Consider the following 19,446-nt stretch of genomic DNA (forward strand, 5'->3'; position numbering starts at 1 on the left):
ATTCTTGGGCCATGGCGTTCAGGCGGTCATGGACAGAGGATTGATACCGTGTACTTCTTCCAGGTCTTGAAGTAGACTTCCATGGTGAAAACATCTGCGCCACGATTGGCATCACCATATCTAAGGCTAATGCACGGTGAAATGGCCAAATGTCGAAAAGGCAGCCACTAAGCTGTGCGACAGCCTGATCGTTTCTTCTGGCGAAGTGCATCGGATAGCTAGTGCGGTAGGCCACAGTATGACATGCATTAATCAAGAGGAGCAGCCCAGCCTGACGGGGATCACTGTGACACAAAATGAGATGTTGATCGAGAATGGGCGAATTGATATCAGGAGTTTTGAGTCAGAGAAATTGCTTGGGGGGATTTTTCACTGCACCGTACAAAATTACGGTGCGTTTAGTGCACACTTGGTCTGGCTGAGACGATGTTAAAATCTTCGTCTGTGTAACTAAAACGATGAAGACTTCTTGCAGTGAAACAATTTTTTCGAAAGTGGTTTGTACTCCATACTTCGCCTACAGACGAGTCTTTGCACAGGACTACATCTCAAGTCACTGCGGCCACGCGCATGTCATGTGTGACACACCCAGCCAAGAGCTAGCTACTGACCTACTGCAGGTGTCTCGCAGGCAGTGGCAGCCTTGGACGAATGATACCGCGCGCCCATCCTCTTTAGCGAGAATATCGACAGGGCTACAAGTAAGTCCATTGGGGGAATTGGGACATTGGTACGCGAGCCAACATCAAAGGAACCATATCACACTTGATTCGTAACACCCGACGAGATGAATCCTGGTTTCGACTCCCCAGCCTTACCGCACCCCTTGACTCCCTACACAGCCTTCTTGAACTTAATCTGTATCTCTACCTGATACCAGGCATGCACAGCCTTCTCAAAAGTTCCGTTTGGCGAGCCGGAGTATGACTCGATTTGAGAGCCGGAGGCGATTCGGATAAGGGGCCAATATGTTATCATGTTTTCTCCGTGGTTTGTACTTTCCTGAACAGCACCTCGACAATTTCTCCCTGCATGATGCCAGGAGGACGAGACACTTCGTCGTGTCTCCGTAGGTAATGAAGCTCGCTTTTCCACCAAAACTCCCATGTACATCCGAACAAGCCTGCTCTTCGCAATTTCTTCAACATTCACAGACTCATAATGTCGGTAAATGATTACAAGAAAGCACGAGGTGCTCTGTCTAGCAAATTGGATGAAGAAGCAGACATTAGTAAAATCGAACTTGTCGACATCATTGAGACGGAAGGAAGATGGGGCTCGAGATCTACCATCACGCTCACTGCAGATATCCACAAAGCACGGCAAGACAAGGAACGATTCCAAGAATACGCTCTGATTCTCCGTCGTCTGAGAGATGAAGATGGCAAACCGCTCGCGACGAGACTCGAAATACAGTCGCCAATTATTCGAGCTGCTATTCAGGAAGTCTTGGGCGAGTATCCTACCGTCAATATGGAGTCCAATCCTATCATCATCGAGAGACCTTACGCACCCCTCTACCACTATCGGAAGGAGCTGCGCGAGTATGCAATGCACACGGATCGGACTAGGGAAGAAAAGGACCACATGTCTACTCTGATTCACTTCATGGACTTATACCTCCGCAAAGCCGAAAAGACGAATGAAAAACTCCTGCCCTCGGAACTCACCTCTCATAACTTATTGTGGACACTATATCGACCTGACGACGTAGTTATTGCTCGGAGAGACTATTTTACTGAAGCGTATGTGATCGAGTCCTGCTCAGTTGTCGAGTATCCCCAGGACAACGAGATGAAAATGCATATTACCCTGGTCTGTCGGTCATGGGACTACAATGGTGCGAGATTTGGCCCTGTCTCTAAGACTATAAATCTGAGGGGCTTCATTGGGAATAAAAAGATTTATGATCTGGACGTGTATCCTGTACAGTATCATCGAGAGCCCGATGGTCAAGATATCAGACGGAAACTGATCAACCGAGGCTTAAAATGGAGGAACATTGTGGAAGTGGCACATCGAGAATATGATGGTACGTCGGTTCAGGCCATTGGCTTCCGAGGAGAGCGACTGTCTCATTGATTAACGTGACTGCAGCAATATGCTGGACTGATCCTCTTACCCAAGCTGAAGAGGTTCGTCAAATCGAAGATCTTGTGCCGGTACATGTAGGTCAACTCTGCGGCGGGCGATGGTGGGGATGGTATACCTACTGACAACCTGTTAGACTAGTGGACGTATTATCCTAGACTATGCAACACATCAGCAAGCAAGGCCCCAGCTCGCGACGTTGTTGGCTAGGGGCAGCGCAACAAAAGCGGTGACCAAGGATGCAAAGGATGCGATCCCGGTCAATCAGGGAGATGACTTCTTGCTTAAAGTCGACGACAATTCCAAATCCAGCAAACGCGCAAGAAGCGAGTATGACGACAGATACCTGTCACATCCCAACGACGCTACATACAAGATCACACATTCACAAGCACTTATCTGTCCAGCTCGCATCCGGGGATTTTCTCTCACCGACAAGATCTGGGCCTTTTTCCTCGTGGACGAGGTCAAGGATATAACGTGGGCGGAAGACTCGTTCACGACCCTTGAACTTGAACCGAGCGTCAAAAAGACCATCAGTGCTCTTGTTCACTCTCACGGCAAATCGAACAAAGTACGCGACCAGCAGGCTGACGACGTGATTTCTGGCAAGGGAAAGGGGCTGGTATTTTTGTTGACGGGTCCCCCGGGGCTTGGAAAGACATTGACAGCAGGTGAGTCAAAGTTGCTTTTGCTTCCCTTCAAGTCATCCTCACCAACCACACCTCCTGCCCGTAGCCACACCTACCCTCGGATGACATATTTTTGATTCTTCATGACAGAAAGTATTGCCGAAAACACACATCGACCATTATACGCCCTCACGTGTGGCGAGCTAGGTACCGACCCAGTCGAAACAGACCAAATTCTTCGTCGCATTTTTATCAGGGCCAAATCCTGGAATGCGATATTGTTGTTGGACGAAGCCGACGTATTTTTGGCCAAGAGGGAAAGAAACGACTTGCAAAGGAATGCATTTGTGTCTAGTATGCTTCTGCCTCTTTCTTATTCCACTCATCCTGGTAACCCAAAGGAGCGGATGAAAAGACTCTGCCATTGTTTGCTAATACTTTCTTTCCTTTATTATTCTAACAGTCTTCCTGCGCCTCATCGAATACTACGCCGGCATTTTGTTTCTCACGACGAACCGCCTCACTGAATTCGACGAGGCGTTTCAAAGCCGAATCCACCTCACCGTTCATTTCAAGCTGCTCGACGATGTCATGCGTGCCGCCATCTGGAAAAACCTCCTGAGCCGCTTCGACCCGGGTGGTCTGCCCGGGCGGTGGCATGCACAGATTCTCGCAAGGCTTGGCCGCGAGTACAGGATCAACGGGCGGGAGATCAAGAATCTGATAAGGACCGCAGCGGCACTGGCCGAGTTCGAGGGTGTGGCTCTCGATGAGACCCATTTCAAGACCGTGTACACGCTCAACACGACGCAGTATCGTGACGGTCTGGAGGTGTCTACTACTGCGGACCAAGAGAAGACTTCAGATCGGGGTCAGGGGTGACGTGAGTAACCCAAAATTGGCGTCAGAGGTGACCCTGGATGAAAATACTGGACACCAAGGTCACCGCAGGTGGTAGAGAGTCAAAAGAGCCGCAGGTTTAGACGGATTGACCTTGGTCGAACGGCGTCGAAGATCCCTGTGAAAAAGCTCTTCTGTCTGGATATGGTATTCTCGGTACGTGGAAGATGTACAATATGTATCCCGCTGTTACACTGGGTACGGACTACATCAGACAGAGATCAAGACAACTTATGTACGCCAAGGTCACGGTGCCATGGACGTTTTGATGTCATGTCTACCAAACACAAGAGTTTAAGATGAAAACAGCCAGTTTTGAATTGCCATTACGATGCTGCTGTTGCAGTTTGATGATGAAATAAGAAGAAAGTTCATAAAGTCGTCAGTCACCATTTCCTTTCCCCTTTCCTGGAAATTGAAACCCGAGACCACAAAACAACAAGACAACAATACCGCCATCAACAAGACCCGGACAGACAAAAGTCACGACTTCTACACCGTTTGAGGATCACTTCTCCCTTCTCACTTTACACTTCCAACACCCTTCCCCTCGATCTCAGCGCCCTTGCCTGTTTCGCACGGGTCAATTTCACCTCCTCTCCGATGATCCTGGCATCTCTCCACTGTTCTTCCAAATTACTCATCCTTATCGCGGCCATGACGGCAAACACTCCGGCTCGGAACTTCTGGACCGGTCTCATTTTCGTCTCGTATCTGGACTTGTCGAGCGAGACTCCCATTTCGTTGAGGATACGTAGATCGACTTGGTTACTGTTGTACGAAGCTGTCAGCGTTCTGGTCTGTATAGAGGCGGCGGTGGTGATGATGATGATGATGATGATGATGATGGTGGTGGTGGTGGTGATGGTGATGGGAACGAGCAAGGCATCAACACAACAAGAAGGGAGGTCTAAAAAAACATACCATTGCACTCTCATGGCTTCACCTTGTTCAAGGAATGCTTTGCTCCAAGCCAGATCCTTTCTCAACCTTTCCTCCCTCCTGCACTTTGCTTTCAACCACATAATCTCCTTGATCAAGCCTTTTATTTCTTTCTGTCGCACTTCGTCCTTGCTGGATTTACCCGAGCTGAGTCTTTCAAGCATACTCTCGTACTTGTTCTGCAGCACCTCGAGCTCATTCTCGACCGTCTCGGCCTTTTGGTTGGCTCGGCTGCGTTCCTCTCGGAGCCGACGGAGTTGTTGCTTCATTTCGCGCGCCTCGCCGGTCCGCACCGAGAGGCGCATCGACAAGTCATTGACAAATTCTTGTTCCTCGCGTAGCCGCTTGACCTGCGCTTTGAGCTCTTCAATCTGTCGGTCACGTTTACTGGCACCGGCCGGGACTGCATCATGGCCGTCATCGTGATCATCCTCGCGTAGACGGACGAGTTGATCTCGGAGGTCGTCGATGAGATCATTCTGCTGGGCGATCTTCATCTCCAGTGCATCGACATCTGCAGCGCGAGTTCTCAAAGAGGCATCGCCCGCAATATCCGTGGCACCTCGGCGGGTCGTACGTTTGAGCTCACGATTCTCCGAAGAAAGAACCTCGACCTCCGACTGGGCATCGATAAGGTCTTGTCGAATCTTGGCCATCTCGTTCGAGCGCGATGGCGGAGGTGAAGGGGACGGCGACTTTGCCTTGTACTGGGCGAGCCTCGCCTCGTGCAGTTCTCTCTCAAGGTCGTTGATCCGTATCTTCAACTCCCTGTTGGCTGACTTGAGTTCGACCTCCCGCTTCGCGATGGTCGTCTCGTTCTTTCTTGCGTCTGCCAGGTCGCGTTCAAGTCCCGACAGGTCCGCGTTCGGCGAGGCCACAACTTTAGACTGATTGTCTAACAGTGACTCGAGGTCTTTGACGCGTGCTTCCAGTCGAGTGATCTTGGCCTTTGAATTGCCGGGTTCTCGATCTCGGGTTTCTCCAGTACTCGATTTCTGCGAGCGAAGACTGTCGAGTTCCGCGTGGAGACGGGCCTCCTCTTTACTGGCTCTTTCAAGTTCTGCGTTGATCTCGTCTTCAAGCGCGTTGTTTGCCTCAGCAAGGTTGTCCCGCTCAGCAGTCAGTCTCGCCACGTCGCTCTCCAGCTTGACTTTGAGGCGCTTCAGTTCGCGCTTCTCGTGGTCGACATTGAAAGTGTCATCGTGAGGCTTCTGCACGCGATGGAGTTTGTCCCGCTCCTGCTCTGCAGATTGGAGAGCGGATCTCGCACTGCGTAGTTCCACGTTGGCGTTCGTCAGCTGTGCTTGCAACGCTTGCTTCTCTTGTCGCAGCTTTTGGACCTGAGCATCCGCACTGGTAGAGTATTTCTGTTGTTGTCTTTCTGCAAACTCATGCTCTTGTTCGATGTCTGCCTGCAGAACTTCAATCTCCTCCTCCAATTCCGAGACTTTCTCTTTCAAGGATGCTTGTTCTCGGATTGAAATGCGCAATTCCTCCTTGGCGTTGTTCAATTCCGTGCGACTGTCGTCTGCAAGGGTTCGCTTGGACTGTAGATCTTGTTGAAGTTCTTCAATCTGTTTGGATAGGATTCTCTCTTCTTGTCGATGGCGTTCCTTTTCACTCTCAATGGCCTCTTGGAGCCTCATTTCCCGTCCCGACAAAGTCCCCTGGGCATCCTGCAACTTATCAACGGTACGCTGCAATCCTCTAGCCCTCTCTTCGGCCTTCTGCGAAGCCGCTTCCAGCGTCTTGCGCTGCGAGTCCCAGTCTTCCAAGTCCGCATCATGATCACTTGCTTTGGCATTCAGTTCGCGATGGAGGCTGTCAATTTGTTCATTGAGAAGGTCGATTTCATGCTTGTGTCGGGATCGTAGATCATTTTCATTCCTCGCTGAGACTTGTCGTTCTTCCTCGAGCGCATTCTCCAGCTCGGCATTCACGCCCTGCAATTGATTGAGGTCTTTTTGCAACTCAGCCGATTCCTTCGTCAGCGCATCATGTCGCGTCTGAAGCAAGTCCTTTTCTTCGGCCTTGACTTGGAATTCTCTCTCCGCAGTCTCAAGCTGTTTGGTCATGTTTGCCAGTTTTCGCTCCAAAGTGTCACGTTGTTGATGTGAGAGCTCGACCTCTTGCTGAAGTTTTCGTACGTCGGTTGCACCTTCTCGCTCTAGTTCACGAACGCGGTCACGTAGTTGTCGCTCGGATTCTGTTTTCTCATTCACTTCTGTCTGTAGCGCGTCGTATTGCTCTTGCAGAGTCTGGAAATCGTCTTCAAGCTTACTTGCCTTCTCCTCAAGTTGCCGGCTTAAACCCTTTGTTGTGAACGACTTGTTGGCCATCTCGTCGCGTAACTCGTCCAGGTCCTCTTCTGCCTTTCGTTTCTCTTCGAGGGCCTCCTCCTTGTCCTCTTTCGCTTCGTTCAGGTCTTCTTTAGCGCGCTCGAGGCTTTGCTTCAGGTCCTCAATTTCCTGCTTCGCAGATTCCAAATCGTCCTCGATGTCCGCAGCACTGTTTGATTCTTTGTTGGCCTTCATCTTCAACTCGTCGATCTGATCCTCACGCTCGTCGGCTATGCGCTCCTTCTCACGGAGCTCTGCCTGCAAATCCTCGACCTCATCTCTCAACTTCTGGACTTCAGCGCGATCTTGACTTGCAGCATGATCCCTGTCGTCGCTCAGAGTCTTGATCTCCTTGTCTTTCGCTCTCAACTCCGAACGAAGGCTTTCAAGCTCATGACGGACACTTTCGTCAATCTGTTTTCGTCTGATGCGCTCCTTGAACTCTTCTAGCTGTAATCGGTAGACTTCCGCATCTTTCTCCGCCTGTGCTATGTTTCTCTTGAACTTGTGCAGTTCGCGTTGCATGGTGATTCGATTGACTTTAAGATCCGTGTTCTCCTTCAATGCCGCTTGGTTGAATTCGTTGCCGCGCTTCGACAGAGCCTCTTCCAAGAAATGGATCTTCATCTTTAGGCCGAAATTTTCCTTCTCGATTTTGTCTATGATCCCTTCTTGTTCTCGCAGGGTCATCATGTTCCCGTCGTTGACAAGCCCACCGGCATCGCGACTGGGTAGCTGCGCAAGGGGAGTACTCCTGACACTGCTGCTAGGATGGTGAGGTATGGGGGTGTCGTCGACTGCACGTCCGGCCGAGCTCGAGGTGTACTCGCCTTCCAGACGTGACAGATCGCTCAATCGTGGGAGCGCAGGCGTCCGGCCGTTGAGGTACGAAGGCGTGTTCGCCGTGGCCTGTTTCCTCCCGGACAGCCGCCGAGCAATGTTTTCCTTGGTGCCACTCTTCAAGAAGGGTGTAAACTCCGAGCGACCTTGGTTGCCATTCGGGAGGAGTCGAAGAGGATCTCGCGTGCCGGCTCGGGGCGTTTTCAGGCTGGCGCCCGAGTGTAGTTTTGCGCTTCGCATCTGTGAGATCAGGTCGGCGCCCTGACTAGGGACGTGGAAGGATTTCTCAGGCGATACATCTTCGAGTCTCCCTCCAGCATTGGTCATGAACGAGCTCTCGTGGGTCTGCGCAGGTGTGTGAATGTAGTCCATGTTGGGGCCGAATTCCCTTTAAAAACAAAAAAGATGAAGACAAACGAAGAATCCACAAAGAATGCCTCAGACCCAACAGTAAGACATGCTGTTTTGTTCTAGGCTGAGGTTGGGGAGTTCCACGTTCAACTGCGCATTGTTTTATTCAATACACACTTCCATGTTGATATTTACTAAAACGGAATAGTGTGTTTTGATCTTAGCGTATCTCAGAAATTGGCCAATCAGCGCCAAGTTTCGATAATCTCATCAATCCGCGTTTCACCATCCGGACTCCCATCAATTGTTTACGCAGATTCGAACCTCTCCAGACCTAGTCGATGTATAGCCTTCTCAAAACAGCTTCATGTTCTCTCGGCGGGATTGCGAGGGGTTTGTACCACCTAGGTCACAACCCCCAAGAGGCCAAAATAATCGCTTTGACCATTCAATACCGACGGTAGGCAAGTGCGCGTTCAATGTTTGACATTGTGGCAGCAACTGCTATCCTCTCGGTCAGCAAGCATTTAGATCCGAGGCTCTCACTGCCATGGTCCCGGGAACGGGTTGAATCCAACAACTACCGATAGGTCATGGCTCTTGATCCCTTTCCGAGGCATATATGGTCTTCATTACCGCAGCTTCATGCTCGTGTGTCCAACTTGTAGGCCTTGGTGCATTTTCAGGAATGTCGATGGCATCATATCTGCCAGCCTTCTCCTGAATGCCTGACAACAGCTTTCTGAACATCCTCCAAGCTCGAAACGCCGACGGGGACCCCTGGGTCATACACCAAATGTAAGCCATAGCCTTGCGAAGGTAGGTAACCACTTCGGGAACTTCAGCCCGAAAATGTTGACAGCCATGTGCCATCTCCAGCAGTAAGACTGCGGTTGCTTGTGCCACATAATGAAGCAATGACCACCAGGGAAGCAGCTGGTAAGCCTCGTGGGCACTGGGGTTATCTGGAATAATGGCTAGCAAAGACATGGCGGCATGCACGCAAGCGCGGGCGGAACTCCGGTTGAATTCTTGCGATGCGAGGGATTGATTTTCGATGGTGATCTCACACAAGCAGGGTCGGTGCAGAATCATCTGGACGCTGTGATAATACATGGCCAGCTCAATTCTTGCACGAGGGTCGGAAACTGCAGTCGTCTCACTTTGCAAGTTGAGCTCATCGGGAAGGCTCTCCGCCCAATGCCTCAGGTCTGTCTGTAACTCACCAATCTTTCGTTGCACTTGCGACCACGAATCCTCGGATGTTCCGCTATATAACTGTGTTGCGATTTTGTCGCTCAGGCGGCATAGATACACCCGGTGTGGAAAATAGAGATGCGAGACCCCATGACCTAGGTATGGGAAGCTGGTCCAAGGGACCATCCCACCTGTCATTGCCTGAGAAATTTCACGTCGCGCCCTCAAGAAATCAAGCCATACCGTTCGAGATTCGTCAGCAGTCATGTAATTGTCTTCTTGGGTTGAGTAGATGGCTTCGAGGTCCTCGCTGAACAAATCCACAGGAGTCGTCACATCGGGCAAGAAAATGGACTTTGGTCGTCCAGTTATCTCAGCGATCAGGATCTCGAGGCAATACAGCGAGTACCACGTCCGGGCGCGTCGCGCTCGTTCGAGTCCACCCAGGTCAGGATCCGAGACCCTAAGATGCAAACCGAGAGCCGTGGCGTGGCGTGTTGCGTGTCCTAAGGTGTTCCACGCACTGCATTGACTTAGCTGATCAGCCAAGGCTGGGTCAGGAGCACTTACCGAGTGATAGAGCCATTGATCAACAGGTAAAATGACAGCACACCGATCCCTTGGACTCGTTCAATGTCGGGATGGTCAAAAACCACCCGGTGATCGAGGCCCAGAGCACGTGCTCGGGCATAATATATCAAATGAGACTCTGTGGGACTAGATTGATCCAGCTTCGTGATGTACAGATATTTTGACCCGATCGCCCAGACAAGATTGGCCAATGCCAGCCAGCGCCGCTGGGCCCAGGTCGGCATGTTTCGTTGGCGCGGATACGAGAGCATAGTATGGAGAAAAGTCTCCCTCACAACAAATGGAAAGGTGCCTTGCATAGAATGAAAATATGCCTCAGCCAGGAGTAGAGCAGATTCACCGGGAGGCCATTCGTACGGGTCAACGAGGTCCTCATCACAAGCCAAGACATCGACATCGTCCATGTAGAAACAGAAGTCTTTGGCCGTCGTGAGGCGGTGATCCACCACGCCCATGGAAATTTCCGGCAGGTCTGCGTTGTGCCTTTCTTGAAGGCTGTTTACCTCAAAAGCACGACGTACCCAGGACATTTCCGACATCTTCCCAATGAAGCCAGAAGCGCCAGAGCCGCCATCAAGGTCGACCGCTTGAGCTAATTCGCCTTGCTTCCCAGGAGAGCCGACACTTGATGCCGCCGTTCTCTCTCCTGAGACAGACCCTTCATCTGCGCCATGATAGCCCTTTCGAACTGCTGGTGGGTGCGCGCCAAGTACGGGCATGGTGTTAGATTGACTGCTGGAATCGTGACTACTGTCCCACGGCTCTTGTTCATACTATCAGACTTGTGTTAGAACATTTCGACAGATGTGGGGTGAATACAGACCTTTGACAGAAGATCAACAATGTCGCTGTGTCTGGCTGCATTGAAATCATCCCCAGCGGCCAGGGAACGCAGTGCAGTGAGCAAGACCTGACTACCGCTTTTCAACTGATCAATACGATCCAGACTTTCGGCCAGGTCTCTGTACAAAGTCAGCACTTTGATACTGTCGAAATGCTCGGTGGTGAGGCAATGCTACTTTTTGTTGCGTTCCCTTTTCCGGTCCCCATATACGCACCAGGCATTGTCCTTGACACACTTGGTGCAACGGTCACCCCCAGAGCACTTTGTGCGCATGATCCTACACCGGTCACAGGCATGTGAAGTCCGCGCTCTATTGACCGAGCTACCAGAACGGCGTGGTTGGCCAAGGCGAATTGGTTCTCCACGAGTTGTTTCGCCCTTGGCGAGGACCGGCCGCGAAGAGAGGTGGCGAACGGGTGTCGCTGACATATTGATTGCTTTGCACGGGCTGCGGCAGGAATACCGTTGATTTTCTCACAGATAGCCGAAGGTGTATAAGGTAGCACAGCTTGTACACTATGTGTAGCCACAGAACGAGGCCTGTTTAGTTATGAAATAAAGTCGACAGTTGTGGTTGAAAGCGAGTGACGGCGATGAAGCTCATGGTGGCCGTTCTGGATCTCGAACTGTTGAGAGGACGATCTATTGTGATATAGAAGAACTCAATGAGCGCAAGCGCACGTGCTGGTGTTGAAAGGACGGCGTCAATATTCGGCGAAGCCAGAATGACAACTTTGCTTGCACGTCAAACATGGCCTAGACGTTCCGTTGATCAACAGTGAACCTGACCGTGATCTGGGTCTGTCGACCACCAATCTTTCCTCCTTTGATTCATGCCTAGTGAGCCTAGACACCTACATTTGCCGGAAAATATTTCCCTCATTGGCACGAGGGCGAAAGTTCAGTATCCGCTCTTCGATGTTCGATCGACATGTGGTTGCATGACGAAGCCCGACCGGATTTATCTGCCGGCTCACGGTATTGCACGGATGGGAATGCGAGTATTCCTCTCCAGCCGATATCAGCTCGAAGCAGTGCATCACCTTCAACCGCTGTCGCAAGAAACAGGCATTGGGCATTCAACAAACGGTGCCACTGGCCATCTCCGAAGACCTTGTCGAGACTGCTGCACCCATGCAAGGGCCACAGACAGGCGGGTCAAATGCTGCAATGATCAATATTTCCCAAGCATCGTCCACACGAAATTGCCCCAAAGATCCAGAGGCGAAAAAGAATTCCGGGGGAAGTGATTGGCAGTCTAGTGTCTTGGTGACGATCAGGCGTTGGCCCGGCTGAACCGTCGACGCAAGTGCATCTGCGACTGGCATACGGCGACAACTACTCGTACCATGACAATGTTCGATGTGCACCCATGACGCCAGAAAGTGAGGCCAAAGCGAATGACTTTATCTGGGCCGTCGCAGACACAAAGCGAAAGGCCTGAAGAGAAAGCAAGTCTACACATTGACGCACCCAAGTTCTAGCGGTGTACAATTGAGACCCGGTGGGAAGGCTGGATACGAAGCGTAGAATGTATTTCTAGATTCTTCGACAGTCACATCGATCCAAAGCTTCGGGAGACAAACGTCTGTTGATGGCGGCGGCAGGAAAATCAGTACGGTTATCTTTGATGGGAATTCGACAAGGCGAAATAACGCAACGAGGTTTGATTGGATGGCAACTGTGTACTATGATTTATGTTGTGTGTCCACCAGCAGAGAGGGAGGGTGTATGGTGTAACACAAGTTGGCCAGATTTACACCCCGAGAGCAACGATTGGGGGTAACACAGTATGGTAGGGATAGCCCATGAGACTCACCCAAGGTAGCTCGGCCAATATTTCGGATCTCCCCTCAGCAACTGAGGCGATATCTGCCGATACCACAGAGCAGTGGATGAAGAGAATGCGTCAGACCCAAACTGTAGGCGCGGGTGCTCTAGCAGTACCTTGCCTACCTGCCCTGAAGAGTAGGAGAAAGGAAGGCTCCCCTAATAGACTTGTATCGGGGCTCACTATAGAGTGTCTTGGGCAAGACTACGAGCACTAAACAGAGTGACTACTGTTAGGTTCACCCAGCTTCACCGAAATTCCAGGAGCAACGGGTGTCGAGGACGAGTATTTTAGGGTGCGAGTCTAGGTACTCTCTTAGCTGCTCGTAAGTACAGTACGGAATACTCGGAAATGCTGGTAATCTGTGGTAACAATTGTACGTATTGTTTTGTATGTGCTGTGCTGTACCTTACTAAAATGTTGTGCCCTATGACGTTGAGGCAGGCGCAGAACATTGTATCAACAAAGTCCCAAAACTGCCCCTCCAAAAGTTCTTGAGCTCGCTCTCCGAAAATAGAAAAACATACATTTACAGACACTCACTTCTGAATACCTCAAGAACTGCAGTTAAATAGACTACGGCAGCTTTATTCAGTCATTTTTACCTGGCTAAGAATTATTCGCGAGACTACTTATCTCCATCTCGTTATCACATAGAACCACAAGCTTCGACCTCAGTCCGTCTGTCTCCCACCAATTGCTCCTGCACAACCAGCACCTGACTGCCGGCCTCCGTTATCCTCCGCTCAATCATGGCAAAGGTCGACCACAAAGCCGTCTTGAGTAAGCCATATCCTCTCTTTCTGAGCACATCGAACGACCACTGACTTGGGTATTAGTTGTCATCGATGGCTGGGGAATTCCCTCAGAGACCTCTCCACCCGATGGCGATGCCATCGCTGCCGCCGACACCCCCGTCATGGACGGCTTCGCAAAAGAAGGCTCGACCACTGCACAAGGCTACACCGAGTTAGAGGCTTCTTCTCTTGCTGTCGGTCTGCCCGAAGGCCTGATGGGAAATTCAGAAGTGGGCCATCTGAACATCGGTGCTGGCAGGGTTGTCTGGCAAGACAGTGTTCGAATTGGGCAGACCATTAAGAAGGGCGAAATGAAGAATGTTCCCAGTGTCAAAAACTGTTTCCAACGTGCCGTTGATGGTAACGGGAGACTTCACTTCCTCGGCCTCATCAGCGATGGTGGTGTCCACAGCCACATCGACCACCTTTTTGCCCTCCTGCAGGTGGCCAAGGAAAGGAAGGTGCCCAAGATCTTTATCCATTTCTTCGGCGATGGCAGAGATACCGACCCCAAGAGCGCTGCAGGCTACCTGCAACAGCTGCTGGACAAGCTTCAAGAGCTGGGCGTGGGTGAACTGGCCACGGTCGTTGGACGATACTATATCATGGATCGAGACAAGAGATGGGATCGTGTCGAGATCGGAATGAAGGGCATCATCTTGGGCGAAGGAGAAGATTCTACCGATCCAGTAGCCACAATCAAGGAACGCTACGACAAGGGAGAGAACGACGAATTCCTCAAGCCCATCATCGTTGGTGGTGAAGACCGCCGGATCAAGGACGGCGACACTTTGTTCTTCTTCAACTACCGTTCCGACCGTGTCAGAGAGATCACCCAGCTTTTGGGCGACTATGATCGATCTCCTAAGCCTGATTTCCCTTATCCAAAGGATATCCAGATTACCACTATGACTCAGTACAAGACCGACTACAAGTTCCCCATTGCCTTCCCTCCCCAACACATGGGTAATGTGCTCGCTGAGTGGCTGAGCAAGAAGGGTGTCAAGCAATGCCACGTCGCTGAGACCGAAAAGTATGCGCACGTCACGTTCTTTTTCAACGGTGGAGTGGAAAAACAATTCGACGGTGAAGAACGGGAGATGATTCCGAGTCCCAAGGTCGCCACCTATGACCTGGACCCTCCAATGAGTGCTCAAAAGGTTGCCGACAAACTCAGCGAAAGGATATCGGACAACAAGTTTGAGTTCTTGATGAACAATTTTGCCCCTCCGGACATGGTCGGCCACACAGGTGTCTATGAAGCGGCAATTAAAGGTGTCACGGCCACGGATGCCGCTATTGGCTCTGTGTACGAGACCTGCAAAAAAGAAGGCTACGTTTTGTTCGTGACAGCAGACCACGGCAACGCCGAGGAGATGCTGAACGAGGAAGGAAAGCCAAAGACATCGCATACTACCAACAAGGTGCCTTTCGTCATGGCTAACGCACCCGAGGGCTGGAGTTTGAAGAAGCAGGACGGTGTGCTGGGAGATGTCGCACCAACCGTCCTGGCGGCCATGGGCATAGAGCAACCGGAAGAAATGGGCGGGACAAGTCTCTTGATCAAGAAGTAAGTGGACCTTGAGTCGCGCAAAGGCATATTTTTAGCAATATCAGTACCGACCGCAAGGCCCAGCTTGCACCCTAGTTTTGAGCGTTGGCGTATTGACGAAATCTGAGCTGATGAGAAATGATATAGACGAAAGGCAAGCGAGTTGAATGCAGAAGCCGAGGCATAGAATACTTCTCCTACTTCTCCTACTTCTCCCTATTACCCTCCATATGTTCCATCAGTGTGGGGCGACCAGATGGTGACATTGGAAAACATTGACCGTCTTTCTTCTACACTCCAGAAGTTGCACAATTACCATGCTAGAACAGGACGTACAGGGTGATGGGGAGTTTCCGTTGCACCTTGAAAGGTTCGTCGAAATGAGCCATATAGGAGGCCAATAGATGGGTCGGCTAAAATCCAGATAAATAGGTGGGATGGTTTGCATTAGCAGCACTGGATAAGACAAAAAGGGTTTATCGCAAGTCACCATACTCCGTCCTATACAGAGATTCCGTGCATATTCCGCATCCCTCAGTGAGGATGCTGGATGATGCGCATGGAAGACCGAATGTGCATTGTAACTTTCGAGGTTCATTTGGATCGTTCAGCGTCGACAAATACGTGTCACCAGTAGCTTTGGTGAAGAGCCTAAAGAATCTCAGAGGTACTCCGTAGTCGGTGCCTGCCCCCGGAACTTAGCAGCTGCTACCTTATAAAGGCAGGTATCCCGAGAAACCGTTTGCCCGCACTAGCTAGAATTACGTTAGACCCGTCGGCCCCCACAACCCGATGGCAAATGCGATTTCCGGCACCCTCGACTCTTGATATATGAAACTTATGACTCCGTAGCGCTCTCAACATTCCCAGACTCAATTACAAACGTTGTCGCTGTCGAAGGAACATCGAACTGAGTTCTGTTTTCAAGATCTTGTGTCTTTCTCGCATAATCATTTCGTCCACATCGCAAAGAACAGAACAAGTTTCCGTCCAAGGAAAAAATTTGTCCGTTTTTGACTGCAGTTGCTTCCCAGTAGCAGACGGTCTCTCGAGAATCCAGCGCTCTAGCATTGTTTTTGACTCTCTTCCAGAGAAAACACACCAAAATGTCATTGACCGAGTCGAAACCTGACGCCGCGGCGAAAGCTGCCTCTCTTTCGGCACGCAGCCTTGCGGTCCTCTCCGTTGCAGCTCGAAATGATGCACTAACGGTCATGCATGACGCTCTACTTGCCAACAAAGAACCAATCCTCGCTGCCAACGCACGTGACATGGCTCGAGCTACGTCTGCATCGGAGTCTGGCCATCTCTCACAAGCAGTATTAAAACGTCTCGATCTGTCCAGACCCGGAAAATATGATGACATGCTGCAGGGCATTCTGGATGTCCGGGGTCTCGACGACCCTGTTGGCAAATGCGATTTGCGTACACTGCTTGATGATGGACTGGAGCTGGAGCGGGTCTCCTGTCCCATTGGGGTGCTACTTATCATCTTCGAAGCGCGGCCAGAAGTCATCGCCAATATTGCAGCGTTGGCCATTAAGTCGGGCAACGCGGCGATCCTGAAGGGTGGGAAGGAGTCTTCTGATTCTTTCGAGACTATTGCCAAGGTCATTGGTTCTGCGTTGGAGAAGACACAGGTGCCCAACGCGGCTATTCAACTCGTCAAAACTCGGGATGTTATCGATCAGCTGCTGGGACTGGACCAGTATATTGACCTCGTCATCCCTCGCGGCGGAAACGAACTTGTTCGATACGTCAAGGAGCACACCAAGATTCCAGTGTTGGGTCATGCGGATGGATTGTGCAGCGTTTATTTGCACAGGGATGCTGACAAGGACACTGCAGTCCGTGTGGTGGTAGACTCCAAGTGCGATTACCCAGCGGCGTGCAATGCCGCAGAGACATTACTGGTGCATGAAGCAGCATTAACAACTATTCTGCCGGCCGTGGCTGAAGCACTGTTTGCAAAAGGCGTCTCTCTGCGGTGTGATGAGAAGAGTATGGAAGCTTTGAAGAAGGCACTCTCTCCAACTAGTGCAGCATTGGTGCAGGGCTCTACTGACAAAGACTACGATACGGAATTCCTAGATCTGATCATGGCTGTAAAGACCGTGCCTGGTACAACAGTAGACTCTACTGACGACGCTTCTCTGGATATGGCTGTCGCACATATCAACACACATGGCTCGAAGCATACCGACTGCATTGTAACAAGCTCAGACGAGTCAGCAGAAAAGTTCATGTCTTCAATTGACGCGGCTGGTGTCTACTGGAATGCATCTACACGATTTGCGGATGGCATGAGATACGGCTTTGGCACCGAAGTTGGCATCAGCACGAACAAAATCCACTCGAGAGGACCGGTCGGCCTCGAAGGGCTGACGATCTACAAGTACAAGCTCAGAGGTCATGGACAGACTGCTGGTGAATATGGAGAAGGGAGTGGCAAAAGACGGTACAAGCATCAAAACTTGGCCATCTGAAGACGGACATGTCTGTGCAAATTTGGGCTTGATTAAGGTCAAATATAGAGCCGCCGCGGCCGATTTCAACCTTCAAAGACGAACGGAGCCTGCTTTGTGGGATGTGGAATCCACGGTCGAACGATAACGCCTCACAACTATGATCAACCCTGTTGGCAGAATGATGTTCTTATCCTTCAAGTCCGTGGTGGGCTACTTCCCAGTGCTGCCCCGGGAAAATAATGGTCTCGGCTGGCTTACAACCTTTGAGATTCCAGCCGCGCAAATTAATCCAACCTCGTCCATGCCAGCTACGTTCTGCCCCTCCAGGCTCGATTACGGTAAATTGAACACGTCAACTGCGAGCTTCCATCTATCGGGCTGTTTGAACCCTGACGTACATGATCATGCTTCACGGGCAGTCAAAGTATAAAAGTCATGTCCATACAAAGTCATTTCTATCTGTCTGTCTGTTTGTCTCCATTTGGCAAATAAACATTATTAAGAAGAACAAAAACTCATCTCATAACCCGCAAAGGGATTATGAGAATAGAAAACCAGGGAAACTGATTTTTAAAGTGGCAACACCGCTGCCACTCGAACCCTACCACCCATTACTTCCGACTCTCTCCAGAACATTGCTAAAGATCACGGGCGACATTCTGGTAAACATAACGCCAATGACCTTCAGAAGGGGTCCTGGGTACTATGAAGGAAGGCCTTTTGTGTTCAGACACGAGTCCCATTGTTGAACAAAATTTGCACAACGTAATATATCAAGTGAACATTGTCGATTGAATTGGTGAATATGGATATTGATTGCGCCAAAAGGGATATTGTTCGATATATCGCCAAGCTGACTGAGCGACAACAATACTATTTCTCCATTATAACAATGTTGTCGCCAAGTGCCCCGACGCCTGCATTATGTGTTGCAACTCTGTCTACTTTGCAGACCCCTTCAAAGATCAAACTGCATTTCTATCACCATCGTCAAGACACCAGCGACAAGCTCGAGACTTCATCTCATCATACGTTCACATCTTGCAAAGGCTGTATACCCACCGATGACAGTTACCGTCCTCCTCAATGCAGGCTTTGCATCTCTCAACCTTGGTATGGTGACTTGAGGAAGCTGTCCGGGCTCGCCAATTGGCAAGTCGACGATCAACTCATCAGCCTATACAAAATGTGGGATACCCAAAGGAATAATGGTTTCAATCTATAAAATAACGAAAACTCGTCCTTTTCAGATCGCAACGCGCATCACATTAGACATTCGAGCCAGACTGCTTTCAGTTCATTGTGGCTTATTTCATATACCATGACTGCGGCAGATGGCTACATCGGAAATCGTGGCCCAATGAGAACCCTAAGTCGAACATAATCCCTACCAGAAGCTTCAGCTACGAAGACCTTGTTACGACTTTTACTTCCTCTGAGTGACCAGGTTTGACCAATGTCTGGTTCTATAAGAATACCAGACTTCGGATATGTATCTCGCCCCATGGGCACTCGATGAAGAGCTCTGTCCCATGGGAACTAACCTTCTTCACAACGAAGAGTCTTGATACATTGGAAGGAAACTTCATTATGGATCTTGACGAGATATATGAGTCTCTTCGATATATTTATCCACCTTGACAATCGCGATAGAAGAGCGAATTTCTCTTTTGACTATTCCTTCGCAACATATCTAAAGAATAGACGGCCAATACCGGATCTTCTTAATACAAGGTCAAAGCCAAACAGTCCTCTGGAATCTCATCCAATTCGTCGTCAAATAAGGCCTATTCGACGACCCTTTCAACGACCTATTCCTCGTCGGTCAACACTGGTTTATATGACGAGTGGATTCTCGATTCCGGTTCGGATGTACATGTCCGCCGACTTGACACTCCTGGGTTCGTCCCTCAACGCCTCGCGGGGCCTCATGAGAAACTTAAGATGTGGCGTCAATTCTATCGATTCTCTAGGATCTATCACCATTCAAATGGAAACACCAATAGGAACAAGCCCATGTCATTCTGACAGAGGTTCTCTGTGTCGTAGGGTTCATGACAAAAGTCGTCTC

The 19,446-nt window shown here is 50.3% G+C and overlaps 5 protein-coding genes across 6 annotated transcripts; 3 read left to right on the forward strand and 2 right to left on the reverse strand.

Annotated features, from left to right (window-relative positions):
* Window positions 1-945: 945 nt before the first annotated feature.
* On the forward strand, window positions 946-4,064 carry PV06_04300 (uncharacterized protein). Its single transcript, XM_016405175.1, has 5 exons — window positions 946-2,032; window positions 2,098-2,168; window positions 2,228-2,765; window positions 2,874-3,077; window positions 3,187-4,064. The coding sequence occupies exons 1-5, from the start codon at window positions 1,162-1,164 to the stop codon at window positions 3,603-3,605; spliced, it is 2,103 nt and encodes a 700-aa protein (XP_016263381.1). The 5' UTR covers window positions 946-1,161; the 3' UTR covers window positions 3,606-4,064.
* PV06_04301 (uncharacterized protein) lies at window positions 3,937-8,229 on the reverse strand. The gene is made up of 2 exons (XM_016405176.1): window positions 4,548-8,229; window positions 3,937-4,394 (listed from the first exon to the last, which is right to left on the reverse strand). Exons 1-2 carry the CDS (start codon window positions 8,114-8,116, stop codon window positions 4,151-4,153), a joined length of 3,813 nt encoding a protein of 1,270 aa, XP_016263382.1. The 5' UTR covers window positions 8,117-8,229; the 3' UTR covers window positions 3,937-4,150.
* Window positions 8,207-12,164, reverse strand: PV06_04302 (uncharacterized protein). Its single transcript, XM_016405177.1, has 4 exons — window positions 10,903-12,164; window positions 10,707-10,845; window positions 9,863-10,656; window positions 8,207-9,815 (listed from the first exon to the last, which is right to left on the reverse strand). Exons 1-4 carry the CDS (start codon window positions 11,154-11,156, stop codon window positions 8,687-8,689), a joined length of 2,316 nt encoding a protein of 771 aa, XP_016263383.1. The 5' UTR covers window positions 11,157-12,164; the 3' UTR covers window positions 8,207-8,686.
* A 905-nt stretch (window positions 12,165-13,069) lies between these two features.
* PV06_04303 lies at window positions 13,070-15,507 on the forward strand. Of its 2 annotated transcripts, XM_016405178.1 has the most exons (3): window positions 13,070-13,341; window positions 13,398-14,925; window positions 15,055-15,507. In XM_016405178.1, exons 1-3 carry the CDS (start codon window positions 13,311-13,313, stop codon window positions 15,092-15,094), a joined length of 1,599 nt encoding a protein of 532 aa, XP_016263384.1. In that variant the 5' UTR covers window positions 13,070-13,310; the 3' UTR covers window positions 15,095-15,507. The 2 variants fall into 2 exon arrangements, with proteins under 2 accessions (XP_016263384.1, XP_016263385.1); XM_016405179.1 differs by having other exon boundaries at window positions 13,398-15,507.
* Window positions 15,508-15,765: 258 nt separating this feature from the next.
* PV06_04304 (glutamate-5-semialdehyde dehydrogenase) lies at window positions 15,766-17,681 on the forward strand. The gene has a single exon (XM_016405180.1). It carries the CDS (start codon window positions 16,014-16,016, stop codon window positions 17,391-17,393), a length of 1,380 nt encoding a protein of 459 aa, XP_016263386.1. The 5' UTR covers window positions 15,766-16,013; the 3' UTR covers window positions 17,394-17,681.
* The last annotated feature ends 1,765 nt before the right edge of the window (window positions 17,682-19,446 follow it).

Source organism: Exophiala oligosperma (assembly GCF_000835515.1).
Source record: "Exophiala oligosperma strain CBS 72588 unplaced genomic scaffold supercont1.4, whole genome shotgun sequence".
Classification (NCBI taxonomy): domain Eukaryota; kingdom Fungi; phylum Ascomycota; class Eurotiomycetes; order Chaetothyriales; family Herpotrichiellaceae; genus Exophiala; species Exophiala oligosperma.

Excerpts from the sequence above, each read along its gene's own strand:
- PV06_04300 (XM_016405175.1), top strand. The coding sequence starts at position 1,162 with ATGTCGGTAAATGATTACAAGAAAGCACGAGGTGCTCTGTCTAGCAAA. Across the intron at positions 2,033-2,097 it reads GGCACATCGAGAATATGATG|CAATATGCTGGACTGATCCT; the intron begins GTACGTCGGTTC and ends ACGTGACTGCAG. Across the intron at positions 3,078-3,186 it reads AAGGAATGCATTTGTGTCTA|TCTTCCTGCGCCTCATCGAA; the intron begins GTATGCTTCTGC and ends TTATTCTAACAG.
- PV06_04304 (XM_016405180.1), top strand. The coding sequence starts at position 16,014 with ATGTCATTGACCGAGTCGAAACCTGACGCCGCGGCGAAAGCTGCCTCT.
- PV06_04303 (XM_016405178.1), top strand. The coding sequence starts at position 13,311 with ATGGCAAAGGTCGACCACAAAGCCGTCTTGA. Across the intron at positions 13,342-13,397 it reads CGACCACAAAGCCGTCTTGA|TTGTCATCGATGGCTGGGGA; the intron begins GTAAGCCATATC and ends CTTGGGTATTAG. Across the intron at positions 14,926-15,054 it reads ACAAGTCTCTTGATCAAGAA|ACGAAAGGCAAGCGAGTTGA; the intron begins GTAAGTGGACCT and ends GAAATGATATAG.
- PV06_04301 (XM_016405176.1), bottom strand. The coding sequence starts at position 8,116 with ATGGACTACATTCACACACCTGCGCAGACCCACGAGAGCTCGTTCATG. Across the intron at positions 4,395-4,547 it reads GAAGCCATGAGAGTGCAATG|TAACCAAGTCGATCTACGTA; the intron begins GTATGTTTTTTT and ends TTCGTACAACAG.
- PV06_04302 (XM_016405177.1), bottom strand. The coding sequence starts at position 11,156 with ATGTCAGCGACACCCGTTCGCCACCTCTCTTCGCGGCCGGTCCTCGCC. Across the intron at positions 10,846-10,902 it reads AAAAGGGAACGCAACAAAAA|AGACCTGGCCGAAAGTCTGG; the intron begins GTAGCATTGCCT and ends GACTTTGTACAG. Across the intron at positions 10,657-10,706 it reads TTGTTGATCTTCTGTCAAAG|TATGAACAAGAGCCGTGGGA; the intron begins GTCTGTATTCAC and ends CAAGTCTGATAG.